Genomic DNA, 17,183 nt, shown 5'->3' with positions numbered 1-17,183 from the left:
TAGGTATTGCATTTTCCAGACACTGGGGATGGGGAAAGATAGATTGTACATTTTTCAGACTAACACAAAATGTTCAGATACACACAAAAGCAGAGAAAAGAGTAAAGTGGACCCCTTTAAAACTGTTCTCCACCTGTGGGTCAAGACCCCCTTTATAAACCTCTGCCTCCAAAATATTTACACTACAGTTCTTTATTGTAATAGTAGCAAAATTGCAGTTATGAAGAAACAACGAAAGTAATTTAATGGCTGTGGGTCATCACAACAGGAGGAACTATATTAAAGGGGGGCAGCATTGGGAAGGTTGAGAGCCACTGCTCTAGGCTATCATGAGCTGGCTCCAGTGTTATCAGCATCAATGGCTTTGGGGTGAAGATTCCTACATAGTTGCTACTGTGTTCTGGTCTCTGGACACCTGAGTTTCTGAGGGGGGAGGTGAGAGAGCGAGCTATTTTTAAACTCAGAGGTTTGTCTCAAGGCTTTTTCTTTCCAAATATTTTTTTTATCTAGCCTTAATGTTTAGAACAGATAAAGTGGTATTAGCACAAATCTCACTCACAATTTTACTTCTGTATCACTTATTGATGAAGTCAATTTGCCTATGGGACAGAATCATGAATCAGCTACCTTGAACACAGCAGTCTGATTGGACTGCAGCTGCAGTGTTCCAGTCCTGTTCATCTCAGTGCTCTGTGTGGATGAACAACATTCAGAAATCATGGAGCCACCCAGGTTTGCTGTTGCTACTGGCAACAGTGTTTTTTCTCGTATGTAGCCTATTTCTCTTGTGGCCCTGAAAACTCTTCAATTAAATTAATCTGAATACTTGAAGGAAAAGCTTTTAGTAACTGCTTCTTTTCATAACTGAATCATGGATCTAACAGATGCCCATGGTGGTATTTATTATAAATATAAAAATAAGTCAGACAAAAACTCCAAACTTAAAATATACAAAAACTCTGGGCTCTAGTACACATCTGATACTTTGTGTGAATGTTGTGGATCATCAACCTTGGTAGAAACAGAGGTTCACTATGAGAAATGATATGCACAAACATGAACTTTTCAAACGGGCAATGGCAGACTGAAGGTTTATGTGGTGACTCATGTGTAAGAGATTCAAGTGTGTGTGCATTCAGGGGAAGAGAAGATGCCTTTACACTTTTTACCCAGAAGGGAGGACAATGAACCACATGAATACACTGGTTGTCTTTGAAGAGCTAAAATTTGAGATCCAGTCATTTGAACGATGGTAGGTTTTATATCCATTTTCATACACAACAAAAAGAAAATAGACATTCTCTGAGATTCGGACATGTTTTTGAGTTCTGGGGTCTTTTTTATAATTGAACAACTTTATTTTAAAAAACAAAGATAAATGTACAGATTTTAAAAGCATTTTTGCATAACAGCATATGAATACATTTTTGTCAGTACTTGATTTTTTTAAAGGTTTGATAGTATGCCTTAAAATCTTACTAGTAACCTGTAAAACAAGATGTAACCTGGAAGTAGTCAAAGTTTTCTTGATGTGTAAAGTGTAAGCATAATGATTGTTCTTTGTTTTTGGCCTTTGTTTTTCTTGAACTTCATATAGTCTGTAAGTTGTTTCTGGGGTGTTCAGAGCTTTCTGATTTATGAAATTCTTAAGAAAATGGAGCCCTGAGGTCTTCGAGAAAAAGCTGGAAAGTTATAATACTCTCCTGAGTCAGTGTAGAAGCTGATGTCCCTCCAGTTTCTATATATAATGGGACTCACTGGCAGTCATGTGCAGATGTAGCCAAACTTGTTTCCACCCTTTGTCTCTCCCTGTGGAGTTTTGTGTAGGGAGGTAGATGTGTCCCAATCCATCTGTGATGAATGGCTTCCCTCCTTCCCTTTAAACTCCATCAACTCCATCCTATTTTTCTTTCATAAGTAAGTCTCGTGCATTTTCCCCTTTTGAATTTATTTTTCCTTAATGTAATATTTATTTTTAAAAAATGGGAGATTCTGTTAGTACACTTATCAGAGCAAAATGGCTATGGCAGTAACAAAAGAACTTCTTTTTAGGAGATTTTACAGATGTGCCTTTAATCAGATCCAAATGTTGGGTAGGTGTGGTCATGCACAGCTGTAGTCATAATACTTGGGAGACTGAGGCAGTAGGATTTAGAGTTCCTGGCTAGGCAAGACTCACAGCTATACACTGCCTGCATTACAAAGCACACTTTCGTCTGTTTGATGCCCATCTCTAGCCAGCCCAGAATGTACCTCTCCAGTATGGCTCCAGATAGTCTAGCTGTCTGCATAGCACATCCCAGTGAGGCTGTTCTCCATTCCCAGATGAGTATAAAAGTTTCTTCTCTCACTCTCTATCTCCATCCATTTTACCCTCATTGTTCTGTTAAGCTCCCCAAGGACAGATGCGTGGGACTCCAGCTCTCTGGCCTTTGTATAAATACCCCTCCCTGCCTTCACACTTGAATGGTCTCCTCCTTCTGCTTAGACAATTCCTTTGTGTGGTTTCTTCTTGGGTCGTTTTCTCCCTCCCACTCTGGCTCTTGTCTTCCTGTCAATGACGTGGGCTCTGCTGGCCTTGTCCTTTGTGTGGCATTCATTCATCATTTTTGGTCCACTTGTCTTTTGTGATGCTTACCAGCAGAATCTCACACCATGCATTTAAAATTACTTCATCAACCGCAGCTTTGGTTTCTGTTTGCTTCCCAGTTGTAATATATTCTTGAATTTGAAGAGGATATTACACTTTTTGTTAAGCAGTAATTTTTTATCATTTCCATCGGAAGTTTCCCCCTTTTAATTTCTTTTATTTTTAAATGTTTTAAAATACTTACTGGTGATTGTGTGGCTCCCAGTGAAGATGGATCATTGGTGCCTTGTGACTCTGAGTTTTCCACTGAGGGACCTCAGGCATAAAGCAGGCTTCCTGAGATGCTGTCTGCATGGGAAGTCCCAGTTTGGGACCTTGTTTATTAAATTGAGGGGGACTTTATAGTGTGTTGCCAACACCTTGGCTGGATGCCTGGGTTTTCTATTTATTTATTTAGTGTGTGTGTGTGTGTGTGTGTGTTTGTGTGTGTGTGTGTGTGTGTGTGCAAGCTCGCAGAGGCCAGGTAGGACACCCATTGTTTTCCTCTATCACTATCCATGCTCCTGCCCTGTGACAGGTTCTCACACTGAGCTGGAAGCTCACTGGTTTGCCTATGCTGGCTGGTGGAGCTTTGGAATCCAGGTCTCTCTGACCACCCCTGCTGTAGTTACGGATGTGAACAGTGTTGCCTGACTTTTTCACGACCCCAATGAACTCTCTCCCCATCCCTGCTGATGTTTTCTTCAGGCCATTTATTTTTATTGACATAAAGGCTGGCGTTTTGAAGCCACATAGAGTTGACTTTAATCTGGTATGGGAACAAGAAAATGACTATTATTAAGAAAGATCTTTTTTGTTTTGTTTGTTTGTTTGTGTGTGTGTGTGTGTGTGTGTGTAGGCTGTAAAGCACTCCGAGAGAGACACAGGGAAAAGCTCTAGGATGGATGTGAGGCAAAAGGCACAGATAATGGAGTAAGCAGGCAGTGACCTTTCTTTTAGTTTCCTTTGGGGTAATCAGTCCTAAAGGGCAAATGGGTTCACCATTGACCATAAGTAATATAGCAGGTTCTGGTGGTAAGGGACAGTTTCTACACTGGGCCGTGAGGGCCCTGGGCACTGGAGCCTGATACCGTAGGTGGTAGGAGTATGGCTCCAATTTGTTTAGTTTAGATTCGAAAGAGACTTTTGAAGCTTGGTGTGCTGGTTAGCTTTTCAACTTGACACAAACTGGAATCACCTGAAGAAGAAGAAATATCAGTTGAGAAATTGCCCCATCAGGTTAGCCTGTGGACAGATCGCTCTGACATTTTCCTGAGTAATGATTGGTGGTTGGGGGCCCGCCCACTGTGGGTTATGCTGCCTATACTGACTGGTTTTATGTCAACCTAGTTATCATAAAGGAGGAAGCCTTGACTGAGAAGATGCCCCCATAAAATCGAATGAGGGGGCAGGTAGTCCGTTGGCTGGGGCCACCCCTGGGCTGGTGTTTGTGGGTTCTGTGGGGAAGCAAGCTGAGCAGGCCACCTGGAGCAGTGAGTGGCACTCCCCTAGGGGCTCTGCTGTTCCTGTCTGTCACCAGATTCCTGCTTTCACTGCCTTCGAGATGATAAACTCTTACATGGGAACCGTGATTGAAATAAACCCTTTCCTCCCCAAGTTGCTTTTAGTCATGGTGTCTCATCACAGCAATAGTAATCCTGACTAAGACACTACTCTTGGGCACGTGGTTGTATAAGAAAGCAAGCTGAGAAAGACTTGGGGAGTAAGCCAGTAAACAGCATTACTCTGTGGTAATTCTGACTCCAATCCTGCTTCAATTGACTCCAGATTCCTGCCTTAAGTCTTGCTTTGGCTTCCAGTGATAATCGACTGTAACCTACAAACCAAATAAACCCTATCCCCCCTAAGTTGTTGTTGGTCATGTTTATCATTGCAACAGTAAGCGAACTAGAACACTTGCTCACTCTCTCTAGGAACTGCCTGATCTCAAGTGGGAAGCCTCTGTAGGATCATTGAAGTCTCAGATTTCAAAACATAAGAATGTAAAAAACTTAAGAAATGGCTGGCAGGAGTTGTTAACTTTTTTTTAAACACTAGTCAAGTATGAATCCCATTCTAGAGATTGGATACTATCGCCAATTCTGAAATAGATTTTAATGGTGCAAATATGTTGAGTCATTTCTGCCCCTGTAAGTAACCCCTTAACCATATTCCTGTCAATAGTCCCCATCAATAAAACCTACTGGTTCATCCAGTTGGACTTTGATGGTATCCTTACTTTAAGCCTGTCCTGGGCCCCTTATCTAGGGTGAGTAGATATTTGTTCATGTCTCCTCGGGAATAGTACTACACAATGGCAGAGTCCTGAACCAGGCAAGACTAGCTGAGAAAGAAAGGGAATAGGGGATTATGTGTTTATTCTTTCTGCTCTTGACTGTGTACACAAGGCTTTTAAGCTTTTGCTTTGACTTTCCTATAACCTAGAATTGTGAACCAAAAAGATACCTTTATTCTCTAAGTTGCTCTTGTTGGGGTTCTTTAATCACAGCAACAACAACAACAACAACAAAAAAAAACCTACAACATTACAATCTATATGAAGTGAGAGTGAACATTGGCTCTTCCATAAGAAGACCCTCCAGATAAGCCACATTTGCTCTCCCAGGCAGGTGTGAGCTTGTCCAGCTACAAGCAGGAACCCTTCAAAGAGCTGCTACTTTTCTGACTGGTTGAGCACAGTTCTGCAGGACACCGAGAAACCCATTGCCTGCAGGTGCTGACTCATGAATCCTTTTTCTATTTCTAGTGCTGATGAACGGTTTGATGCCACATTCCACACCAACGTCTTGGTAAATGCATCTGGGCATTGCCAGTATCTCCCTCCAGGTAAGATCTTGGACTCATTCCAGTGAGAAGATTTAAGCACCTATTTACATCTGTCCCAAGGACTGACCTCCTAAGGGAAGGGCTGGCTCCTCTCCTGAGGGGAGGAATGGCTCCATGGTGAATCCTCACTCCCGCTTCCCTTCCCATCTGAACTCTCACATGTCTCCTCAACTCATTCTGGGTGTCGTCTCTAATAGGATATTGACATTTCAGAATGTCTTTGCCAGAGCCTGCCACATGCTTTTACTAATGTTAATTCACACTCTAGCCTCCGTTGCTGAGTAATTTCAAACTCTTCTTTGTGCCCATAAACATGATAGGCAGGCCTTTCTCTTTCATCTCTTTCTAGTTGGCACAGTAACTTGACAGGTATACCAACACTGGGAAGATGGTGGGCATTCTGGGTTCACATCTTGGGTTCATGCACTCAAGACTTCTCACAAGATAGATGCAAGGACCAGTGCTCTCCAGGGAGCATCCATTGGTGACTTGTCAACTGGTTTCTTCCTTCTTAACCTCCTGGTGATAAAGAACTTTATGGGCTTGATTTGTCATCCTGCCTGTCATTACTGTGGGACTCACAGAATCCTGGGCTGCTTGTTGAGCAGTTTATAGCCTGAGAAACTGCTGCCCTCTGACACACATTCAAGGTGTGTTTTAGTATATAGGGATTATTTTTTTCTACCTTATCTTTTGATTTTTTTAATAGAATTTTCAAGAATTATCTTCCTCATTGTAATTGGCTCATAACAAATGTCTAACCCTGTGCCACACTGTTACCTCTCCGCTCACAACACACTAACACCCTTTCGACATATGTAACTCTTGAACATATAACTTCTCAGAACTACACATGAATGCCTACCACATCCTTTTCTAGCACTTAGCCCCCTCCCATCTGAAAGGACACAGCAAAGCTGGCTTGGCCTATTGTTTACAATGTTCTTCCTGTTAGCAGGTGATAAGAATTCTGTAGACAGAATCTGTGTTTGCTCACCTTATAATCCATCACTCCTCAACTGCAGGTGGCTTCGTGTCAATAAATGAATGAATAAGTGATTGAATCTATCAGAGACAGATCCCTTTCACTGATGTTTATATTGATTAAAGAAGTGTTGCTTCTCAGGCTTTCTGTCTTAAATCATCTGCTTGCCTACTCCAGCCCTTCCTCCGCACTGCAAGCACCTTGCATACTGGGCTGTATGTTGACTTCTAGCACACTTTAAATTGAGTCACCAGTGAGTTACCATTGTGAGTCACCATGTGGCTGCTGGGGATTGAAGCTGGGTCCTCTAAAAGCTCAGCCTGTGTTCCTAACCACTGAACCATATCTTCAGCCCTCTCCATGTGTTTATTCTTTAACAGGTGCATGGCAGTAGAATTTGCATATTATACATTTGAAGCGAGAGGAGCACCATGACCGATCCAATTTCAGAGTGTCCCCGTCATCCATTGACTGTTCACAGCAGTTAACTGATCTTGATGCCACCCTCAGACAACCTGTGAATCGTTTTCATCTTCTTCTTGGGTCCTTTTTATAAAAGTGGAATCAAATACAATTTAGAATCAATTGTTAATGGTAGGAGAGTACCCGTAGTTACTTTCAAGTTTATGTGAGAATCTGGAGTAATTCTGTAGGCCACATGTATGTGATATATACATACACACACACATACATACACCTATGTGTGTATTATAGTATTGCAGATAAAGTTTTTAGCCTCATTCATACTAAGTAGGTAGTATACTGTTGAACTATATCCCTAACCCGTGTGCCCTTTTGTTTTGAGTCAGGGAATCATTGAGTTGCCTGGGATGTTCTTGGACTTGTCATCCTCCTGACTCCTCTTCCCAAGTATCTGGGATTCTAAGTCATACCTATATAGGGAGAGTTCATTATGTTATCTCAGCAGTGGCTGTGTCTTGGAGCTTATGAGTGTAAAGCTCTTCAGTTCCATCCTCCATTCGGTCTTTTAATTCAGTCAAAGAAATGTGAAGTGTGTTGCCCTGGCCCCACTAGCACTGGGGCATTTCAGCCATATGTGTCTTCTAGCACAGTCCAGACTGTGGGCAGGAAAGAGCACATTCTTTTAGTAGAATCTACCTTTGTAACCAAACTCCCTCTTTCGCCTCTCTTTAATTTTGTACCTATTCATCCTAACTCTGGAAACTGAACAATTATAGGTTGCAATTATATATATATATATATATATGTGTGTGTGTGTGTGTGTGTGTGTGTGTGTGTGTGTGTGTGTGTCTGTGTGTACACATATATGTATCTGTGTGTATTCAAATAACTAAATATTTTCTCAATTTGCTGCTTAAAAACAACAGCCTCTCCCCACCTCTTTCCAATTCTCTTTTTAAGTTCTTCATCATCTATATCAATGTCTTGGAGATTTATGATGCCCTTTCTTTCTCTCATATTGCTCAGAGTCTGAATGTGCCCATGGCAAATAAAGTTTATAATGAATAATTTGCACAGTTTCATAAGAAAAGCCTCCCATAACAGAGGCTAGCACTGTGTTTTAATTTGAAAAGGCAATGAAGCTTCAGCTGAGCTACTCTAGAGAGTTTTGCAAAGGAAAAAATAGGAAGGTGTGGAGGCACCTCAGTATGTCCTAAATAGGTGTAGTGAGAGTTTGGGGTGGTGGGTGGGCTGTGGAACCTGATGTATATTTTGAGCCTGTTTCAGTTGGCTCCATCTCAGTCCTCTGATCACTTCCTATGCTCACATAGGCATATTCAAGAGCTCCTGCTACATCGATGTACGCTGGTTCCCTTTTGATGTGCAGCAGTGCAAACTGAAGTTTGGGTCCTGGTCCTATGGAGGGTGGTCCTTGGACCTGCAGATGCAAGAGGCAGATATCAGCAGCTATATCCCCAATGGAGAATGGGATCTCATGGGTAAGGCTAGCCAAGACCAAGATGCTGTCTCCCTGAAAAAGAATGTGCCTTCTGCTTGTGTGAGCTGAAGAAATTGGGGATTTTCCAGTGTTCTTTTTATTTACTACACTTGGCAGTCTCTTCCATCATGTCCCGAGAGCTCCAGAATGAGAAGCAGAAAACAATTAGCAAATGCAGCAAACAGCCATGGTGGGGCTGTTAGAGTTGCAGTGCTGGTGCAGATTCTGTGCAATCAAGGGGTCTGTGCTGGTCCTATGGTATGGCTGGACTGCACACTGTAGTGACAATGTAAATGAAGAAAATCAAAAGTGGAGCTCAGTCAAAAGTACAAACAGTAGTGTTTGGGCACACTGGAAGACACAAGGACAGCACTCTGCCGAGACGGGGTGGGCTTTGGATTTTAAGGTAAAGAGTACATATCATAGTTCAACATGGGGTGGGAGGATGCAAAGGGTCAGCCAAGTAGTTTAAAAATAATTTCCTAAATCCATTGTCCTGTCTAGGACAGGGAGCAAACTGGTCACTCTAGCATTTTCAATCTTTTAAACTAATCTGAGATTCTGAGAAATTGTTCCTTCTAGCAGATGCACTTCCTGACATGATGCCTGCAGGACAATTTACCCCCTGTTGGCAAATCTCTAAGTCTTAGAAAAATAGTTTGATTGTTTTTCTCTCTATAGCCATTTTGACATTTATTTTTAATCAATAGGAACCTATACTGCACTTATTCAGAATCCAAACCCATATTATTATGAGTCATTTACTATAAGGTATACATTCTGAGAAGTGCCATTATGTAATCTTACTGTGTGAACGTGATGGAAGTCACTTATAATACACAAAGTAAGCCAGTCACAGAATCAGTAAGGGATGGTAAACTAGCAATGTTGGTGCAGCTTTTATGTGCACATGGGATCCATTCTAGTCTGATAGTATGGCTGGACTATCACCGTGGACATTTCTTACATCTTTGACAGAAACACTCTTCGGTGGCACATGCTTATAACTGAATTTGTGATGCTATAAAATTAACATTGTGTAAGTACTTCTAATTCATCAAAACAATATCTATAAGTTGGTTTGAAGATCACTGAGATACCTTTAAATAGCTATAGCATATGAGGAAGGGTTTGTTTAAAACACCCATTACCCTTTTTTTAGGGGCTGTGTTCCTGTGTAGTACATTCTTGGCCAAAAAAAAAAAAAAAAAAAAAAAAAAAAGATATGTATATTCTGGTGACCTGATGGCCTCATTACTTTCTCTGGCACCCCATGCAGGAATCCCTGGCAAAAGGAATGAGAAGTTCTATGAGTGTTGCAAAGAGCCATATCCAGATGTCACCTACACGGTAACCATGCGCCGTAGGACACTCTACTATGGCCTCAACCTGCTCATACCTTGTGTGCTCATTTCAGCCCTGGCTCTGCTGGTATTCTTGCTGCCTGCAGACTCTGGAGAGAAAATCTCTCTTGGTAAGTATTCATATTTTTTTTTCTCTGAGGATATCTCTACAGGATTCATGGGCCTATAAGCAGGATCATCCTCACAACATCAGAAACTCCTGGTTCTGGCTCTTAAAGATACGGAATGTCTTTCAGAGAATCGGGCAGGATCCAAGGATTCCGTGGTCTTGTGAAGAAGACAGGATAGAGCAAGAGACCAGATCAGTTTCTACCCCGATGGGCTATCTACCCCCCACTTCCACCCACCTTGCTCCTCAGTGGCAGCTAGCCAGCCTCCAGCATGGATGGTAGACACATTAACTTAATATCAGCTTGCCTCGGTAAATTATTGTACACATTACAATAAGAATGAAGTTTGTTATAATTCCCTGTGAAGACATGAAAAGTGAGATATTGAAAGATAGAATGAGCTTCTTATATCACAAAATTACTAAGTAAATACATATTTAATGTGTATAAGAAAGCTTTCACATATTGTCTGCCTTCTTGGCATAAGGCTTAGAATGTTAAATATCTTATCCAAGGTCACACAGCTAATTAAACTGCAGAGGCAAAACCTTAAAGAAACCAAGTCCGGCCATACGGTTTCCTGATCCTGCTGTGTTAAACTCTTCTTAGTACTAAGGAAAGACCCTGAGAAGTAATCATGCTGCTTGGTCCTCTCAACATTGTGATTTCTAAGTTTGCCTCCTTTTGAGATTCCTTTGGGTTCCAGGTGGTGATGGGAACCGTACCCAGAAAACTGCATATGCCTGTATATACAGAAACCACAGGACTTAATGGTGCCACCTAGCTAGTGCTCTGCAACTCCCTTTGTGAGCTCCTGGGAGATGGAATTTCTGTGTTGTTTTCCATTCTGCCTAAGGAACTCCTCACATTTGTGTTTCAGGAATAACTGTCTTACTTTCCCTGACTGTCTTCATGCTGCTTGTGGCTGAGATCATGCCAGCAACATCTGATTCCGTGCCCTTGATAGGTAAGGCAAGGGCTCAAATGTGCCCAGTGATTCCCAGCAGGTACACAGAGAAGGAACATCTTCAAGGCTCTGGAGGTTTCTTCTACCCTTCTGTTCTCTGCTATGGGGACAAGGCTTGCTGTAACTATTGCACAACACCATGGCCCATACCTAGGCCAAAGCAGGAGAAATAGGAGAGAGGTGTTCACACTTGTGACTTCTTTTTAGTCTGAAGAAATGGCAATGAGAGGTTTTGTGTAATTGCCATCACCTTTTGTGATTGTGAGGCAGGAGGGTTAGAGAATTCAGAAGTTCAAGACTAGCCAGAAGCATGACCCATCTTTTAAAATGAGAGAGGGACATCTGTGATGGTGGTGGTGGTGTGGGTGGGCAGATGGGTGGGTGGGGTATGTGTGATTGTGTGTGTGTGTGTATGTGTGTATGTGTGTGTGATTGTGTGTGTGTGTGTGTGTGTGTGTGTGTGTGTATGAGTGTGTTCTGGAATTGCCCCTTTCTTCTATATTCCTCCTATTTATACTTTCAGCTCTAGACCCAAAGACTTTAAAATTAGAGACCCAATACTTTACCTAGATATTGGGGTTTTTTTTTGACTAATCTTTTTATTTAAAATGAGACAAATCACACATATTTTAATTGTTAGCTACTATTTCCTGAAATCACTTGGTATCAATTTGTTAGCTAATTGTTTAGAGGGATGGGGGTAGAGCAAATATGTTTTATCTAAGGTAGGTGTTTCTGAGGGGATGAGGGATAGAAATAGGAAGACCCCGTATCTGTAGGGTTTGCTAGATGAGAACAAAGGGGACCGTGTAAAGGACACTGTGTCCAGGTTAGCTTTTGATTCACGTTGCCTTATTCACTCCGTTCCTGGTCAGGGTGCCACAGGGATGCTGTCATGGACTTTTAGGCTTCAGTGGGAGAGTTGCCACTTCTGATTTGTGATGGGGAGAGAAGTCTTTGAGGTCTAGGCTCTCTGTTCCTTTTCCACTAGAAAAATGATTATTCAGCTATAGCTTTTTTTTTTTTTTTTCAGTATGACCACACAGTGTGACCTGATAGGAAAATATCAACCCAGTAGGTGCTGCTGGAGCTCCAGGGTTTACACTGCTTCTGTTCTCTTGACAGCCCAGTACTTCGCCAGCACCATGATCATCGTGGGCCTCTCTGTGGTGGTGACAGTGATTGTGCTTCGATATCACCACCATGACCCTGATGGTGGCAAAATGCCTAAGTGGGTATGTCTTGTGCCCCTGTGGAGTTGCAGGGCCCCTCAACAGACCCCACCCCTCGGTGTGTCCTGAGGACGTGGCAGTGTTTCACACTGACTTGCCAGATCAGGCCTCCACACTGGCTGCTTCTGTGTCCTGCTAGCATTGCTCTGTCGATGCTCTTCCACTGAGGACTACGATGTAGCAAGTTGAATGGATTAGGACAGTGGCCAGGAAGCAACTGGAGCTTCACTGCAGGACAGAGGGGCAAAAAGAATGAGAACCAGAATGAATGTTTCTCGGTATCTGCAGGGCACTGGTTCTAGAACTCTTGGCAACAGAGAATTTGGAATTACCCCAGCTCCTGGTAGAAAATAGTATAGCGCTTACATAGAACCTGCACGCACCTTCCAGTATACGACCGATCATCCTCAGATGCCGTATGGTACTTCCTGATGTGTAAATGCCACCCCAGTACTTCTTATGCTATCTTGTTTAGGGAATTCTATAGGAAAATTATCTGTACACATTCAAATATACTTTCAGGTTTATTTTTTCCTAAGGTTTTTTTTTTTTTTTTTTTTTTTTTTTAAGTGTGTGCTTATTAGAATTAGTAAGGACAGAAACCAGAACTACATAGGGCCAAGTTTCCACCCAAATCCATGATATATGATGAAGTGATCCAGTAGGTAACAGAACAAAAGGAAATGGATAAGCCCAGGGTACATTGTCACTTCCTGATACCTACAAGCATCAGGCCAGCACTATTAGATTCTGGTGTTCACCTGCCTTGCCACCTCGGGACCCAGTATCTGAAGCTGATACACAGGGACATTGACTAGGGCTCAGTTTGAGCCCAGACTTTCCTCACTTTGACACGATGTAACCCAAGGTAGAAGGTAGCTGCCCTAACCACCCTCCATTGTTTTTCTGTAGAAAGATAGAAGAGCAGTCCTCTCCATCCCCAAAGAGGATGGCCTTTATTGAAGACCCATTCAATAACACTCAAGTCCAAAAAGAAATGTAGGAATCAACCATGTGATAAACACAGCATATAGCAAAAGATGCATTTTGATCCCCAGTAGAATAAAGGGCTTCCAACCTTTTGAATACAGTCATTGTGCAATAGCTTACAATGGCCTGACTTGGCAAAGGGAACGTTTGATTTTCCAGTGGCCCCATAAGAGTACTAGTTCTCCTTTTGTTCTACTTGCCCTATGTACATCGTAAAATCCCACATGAAGTTCATCGCTCCAGCTGTAGCACGTGCTCAGCCTCAGTGCCTTTGCCTCAAATGCCTCACATTTCTGGCTGCTGTCCAGAAATCTTGTTTTAGAAGTCATCAGTCCTGTTACAGAGCTGTCCACTCACCTATATTCTTCTTTTTCTTAGCATCGTGATACATGAGGGCAAACTAAGCTAGGTCTGTCTGCTTAGCCATTCATTTGAAGCAGATTACACACTACCTGCTTCAAAAGGAAGAGGAAAATCAACATTAGGCATAAGAAAGTCTACCTCCCATTTTACTCCCATCCTTTGTAACCACAAATATTGGTAGCCATTTTAATGAATTCTCTATTTTTCCTTTAGTGTTTATGCTAACACACACACACACACACACACACACACACACAATACACACATACTTATTTCCTTAAGTATTTTGGCTGGTGTGAAGATAAGCTGGTACACAGAGACACAGAGCCATTTTTAATGAAACTGGTTCCACTTTATTCTCCTAGAATCTTAATTAAGAGCATTTGTCTATCACAAGCCTCTCAGAAACCAATTGGCTGCTCGTAAAACATAAGTGTATATGTCTCATTTTGTAAAGTATTGGACACTTTCCATTCATCTTATGCATCTTTGAAATGTAAACAGTATCCAGGCGACTCCTACTATGATTTGCTGCTATTATGAAGAAGATACTGCTGGGTGCAGTGACATTATGTGACATTTGCACAAGTAACAACAAAACTGTAGGCTAACAGAAGAGGTCATGGGCATGGGTTGATAAGTACTGACAGAACACTTCTGTATTTGGAGATGGATGTGTTGTGCTTGAAAGCTGATAATTTGGCCCATGGAATTCAAAACAGACTTAGTGACACAAATCATATTAGTTGCAGATACATCTCAGACGGCACATACGGAACCCATGTGGCAGAAGAGGTGCCCAACCCTATTCAATCCTTGTGCGCACAGTTGCATCTGGATTCGGATTCACATATTGTTTGACAGCCTCTTTTGAGATCTAGCACCAGCCATCTAGGGTCTTCTAAAGAAGGTTAGGATAAGAGATAAGCATTCTGAAGAGAGCCCAGGTTCCTTTGATAGACAAGGCTTGCAGCAGACACCATAAAAGGCTGACCTTGATCCAGTTCAGTATGTTCTTTGAGCCTCAGTTTATCTGTAAAATGGAGACTTTATTTTCATTTCATGCCTTCTGAATGACTGAGCTAGATTCACGCTCATGAGAAGGTAGGAAGGTGCCTCTGCTTCCTTCTTTTGTTTTTTTTAAATATTTATTTATTTTATATATATGGGTAGATTGTAGCTGTCTTCAGATACACCAGAAGAGATTATCAGATCTTATAACAGATGGCTGTGAGCCACCATGCAGTTGCTGGGAATTGAACTCAGGACCTCAGGAAGAGCAACCAGTGCTCTTAACTGCTGAGATATCTCTCCAGCCCTGCTTCTTCCTAATCTTGAAATTACAGTACAGCTGTGAGTTTCTCTCAGTTCAACCTGCCACTGGAAGTGTAAGGCTGTGACAGGCTGCCCAGGAATGAGGAACCTAAGATTGACCTTTCTTTTGCCTCTCACTCCTTATCTACAGATCTGATGTTTGCAGTTTTTGATAAAATGCTGTAAAAACGACTGCCAAAGCATCAAGAACTACTGACATGGACTTCACAACTTGCATCTGCCACCAGTGTGGCTAGATGCTTTAGAAGATCCACTGTTTACACACTGAGACTGACTTCAAGTATCTTCTTCATCCAGATTGAGGTCTTAGCTGCCTCAAAACACAAAACCTATAAACTGGCAGAGCAACTCTTCACTGTGCATCAGACAGGGAACATTCATAAAACTCCAAGGGCCACATTGATAACCTAGGATTCTAGTACCTAACTACAACCTTTTAAAAATTATAAAAGGCTGAGGGTTTTTTGGTTTTTTTGTTTGTTTTGGGCAGCCCTGCACTTATTATGTGCACACCAGCAGGGGCACTGTTGTCTGGGAGCTTTCCTGGTCTGCTCTATGCACAGCAAGTCTGTAACGCCTGCTTCTGTCTGCAGCTCACGGGCCCACACATGCTCTTACGAGCTCATCATCAGAGCCTAATGACTTGGGTTAAGAACGCCTAAGCTTTCTTCCATATTAATGTCCCATCTCTTTTTATCACAGGGCTCTGAGGCCCAACAGTCGGTCTGTTTATGTAGATTTGAACAAGTCTTTGCCTTAAACAACCTGGCACCTGTGGAGTACAACATGTCCTTTCAACCCCTGAGGACGGATTAGAGACTGTCACCTTCCTTCTCTGTTTCTCCTTAATTCTCTTGATAATCTTGGTGCAACCTTTAAAACCAACCTCTCAAAGATACAAAGTTACTCACAAGAGATATGGTTACCTGAAGTTAGAACCCTGAAGTTGCTCCAAGCTAGGAGTCTGACATATTGAAGACTCCTTGCAGGGGAGATTACGGTCTGCATGAGGGCCAGGGAATTAGATCTGCAGGTCTCTAGAAATAAAAAAGGAAGGCTTTTGAAAGAAATGGTGTTCTCCTTATACACATCCCAGACATCTTTACCTAACTAGCTGCCTTTTTTTTTCCTCACAGACGGTGCCGTATGTCTAGCCTGAGGGAACTTCAGCTTGTTCCCTGAGTGATAAACCTACATAGGTCATATTCTCAGTTAATATTTGACTCCATTCTTGCCAGGTTTCCTCACTGATTCGCTTTTTAAAAAAAAAAAATTTAAAAGCCACTGAGAAGGCATGGAAGCATGTTTTCCCTACAATCTGTAAAGCAAGTCTTCCTCTGTAGGGGTCACATTGCTGCGAGGGCTCATCTGATATATAACTCTGAGCAGCTCTTGACATCCTCTTTTTTTTGCAGACCAGAATCATTCTTCTGAACTGGTGTGCGTGGTTTCTGCGCATGAAAAGGCCCGGAGAAGACAAGGTGCGGCCGGCGTGTCAGCACAAGCCTCGGCGCTGCAGCCTGGCCAGTGTGGAGCTGAGCGCGGGTGCTGGGCCACCTGCCAGCAATGGCAACCTGCTCTACATTGGCTTCCGAGGCTTGGAGGGCATGCACTGTGCCCCAACTCCGGACTCTGGGGTCGTATGTGGCCGTTTGGCCTGCTCCCCAACACACGATGAGCAACTCATGCATGGTACACACCCTTCTGATGGGGACCCCGACCTGGCCAAGATCCTGGAGGAGGTCCGCTACATCGCCAACCGCTTCCGCTGCCAGGATGAGAGTGAGGTGATCTGCAGCGAATGGAAGTTCGCAGCCTGTGTGGTGGACCGCTTGTGCCTCATGGCCTTTTCGGTCTTTACCATCATCTGCACCATCGGCATCCTCATGTCAGCCCCAAACTTTGTGGAGGCTGTATCCAAAGACTTCGCTTAATATTATCATGTAGGAAACGCACAGAAGGAAATCTGAGGGTCCTAACTCCACATTGTGATAAATGGAAGATACTCTGAGGTATCCCTGTAGCTATCTTGAGACTTAATTTTCTAGTTACTTTAACTAAAAAGATCCCAGCAGCCTTTTGTTTACTCTTGCACTTAGCAGTGGCATATCCTTGAACTTAGCAGGGGCACTATTTGGTCATTTGCCCACTCTGGACAGCCCTACAGGGTAGATCTTCATGGTGATATTAGCCAAGGAGAGGTCAGTCTGGTTGGTGGTGCATGGAAGCATGCCCCTTGTCATGAGCTCATACAAGGATTTGCTGTCTGCCTTTGCCATGCACAGACGCAGGCTGAAACTAATGCAGAGCAGTCCCCACTGGATCCATTTCAACAACTGCCTTGTGAAAGGAAGGCAAATACAAATTCAAACTACTAACGTCTCTTCTAGTTTCTCTGCTAGTTTTACTGTGTTTCAACTTACATTTCTTTTTATCTATC

General features: G+C 42.6%; 1 protein-coding gene across 1 annotated transcript in view; it reads left to right on the top strand.

The window, feature by feature from the left end:
• The window catches only part of LOC308418597 (neuronal acetylcholine receptor subunit alpha-7), a gene marked incomplete at both ends in the record, with an annotated part of 109,947 nt that extends 93,270 nt beyond the window's left edge, over positions 1-16,677 (top strand). The window contains 6 exons of the mRNA XM_080913985.1: positions 5,397-5,476; positions 8,216-8,383; positions 9,662-9,856; positions 10,737-10,823; positions 11,949-12,058; positions 16,159-16,677. Coding sequence (XP_080770111.1) covers positions 5,397-5,476; positions 8,216-8,383; positions 9,662-9,856; positions 10,737-10,823; positions 11,949-12,058; positions 16,159-16,677 — 1,159 coding nt within the window. The remainder of the gene's footprint in view (positions 1-5,396; positions 5,477-8,215; positions 8,384-9,661; positions 9,857-10,736; positions 10,824-11,948; positions 12,059-16,158) is intronic.
• Between the last annotated feature and the right edge of the window lie 506 nt (positions 16,678-17,183).

Source organism: Micromys minutus (genome assembly GCF_963924665.1).
Source record: "Micromys minutus genome assembly, chromosome: 3".
Lineage (NCBI taxonomy): Eukaryota > Metazoa > Chordata > Mammalia > Rodentia > Muridae > Micromys > Micromys minutus.
The sequence above is the reverse complement of the archived record's forward strand: the minus strand, read 5'-3'. Positions and strand labels throughout refer to the sequence as shown.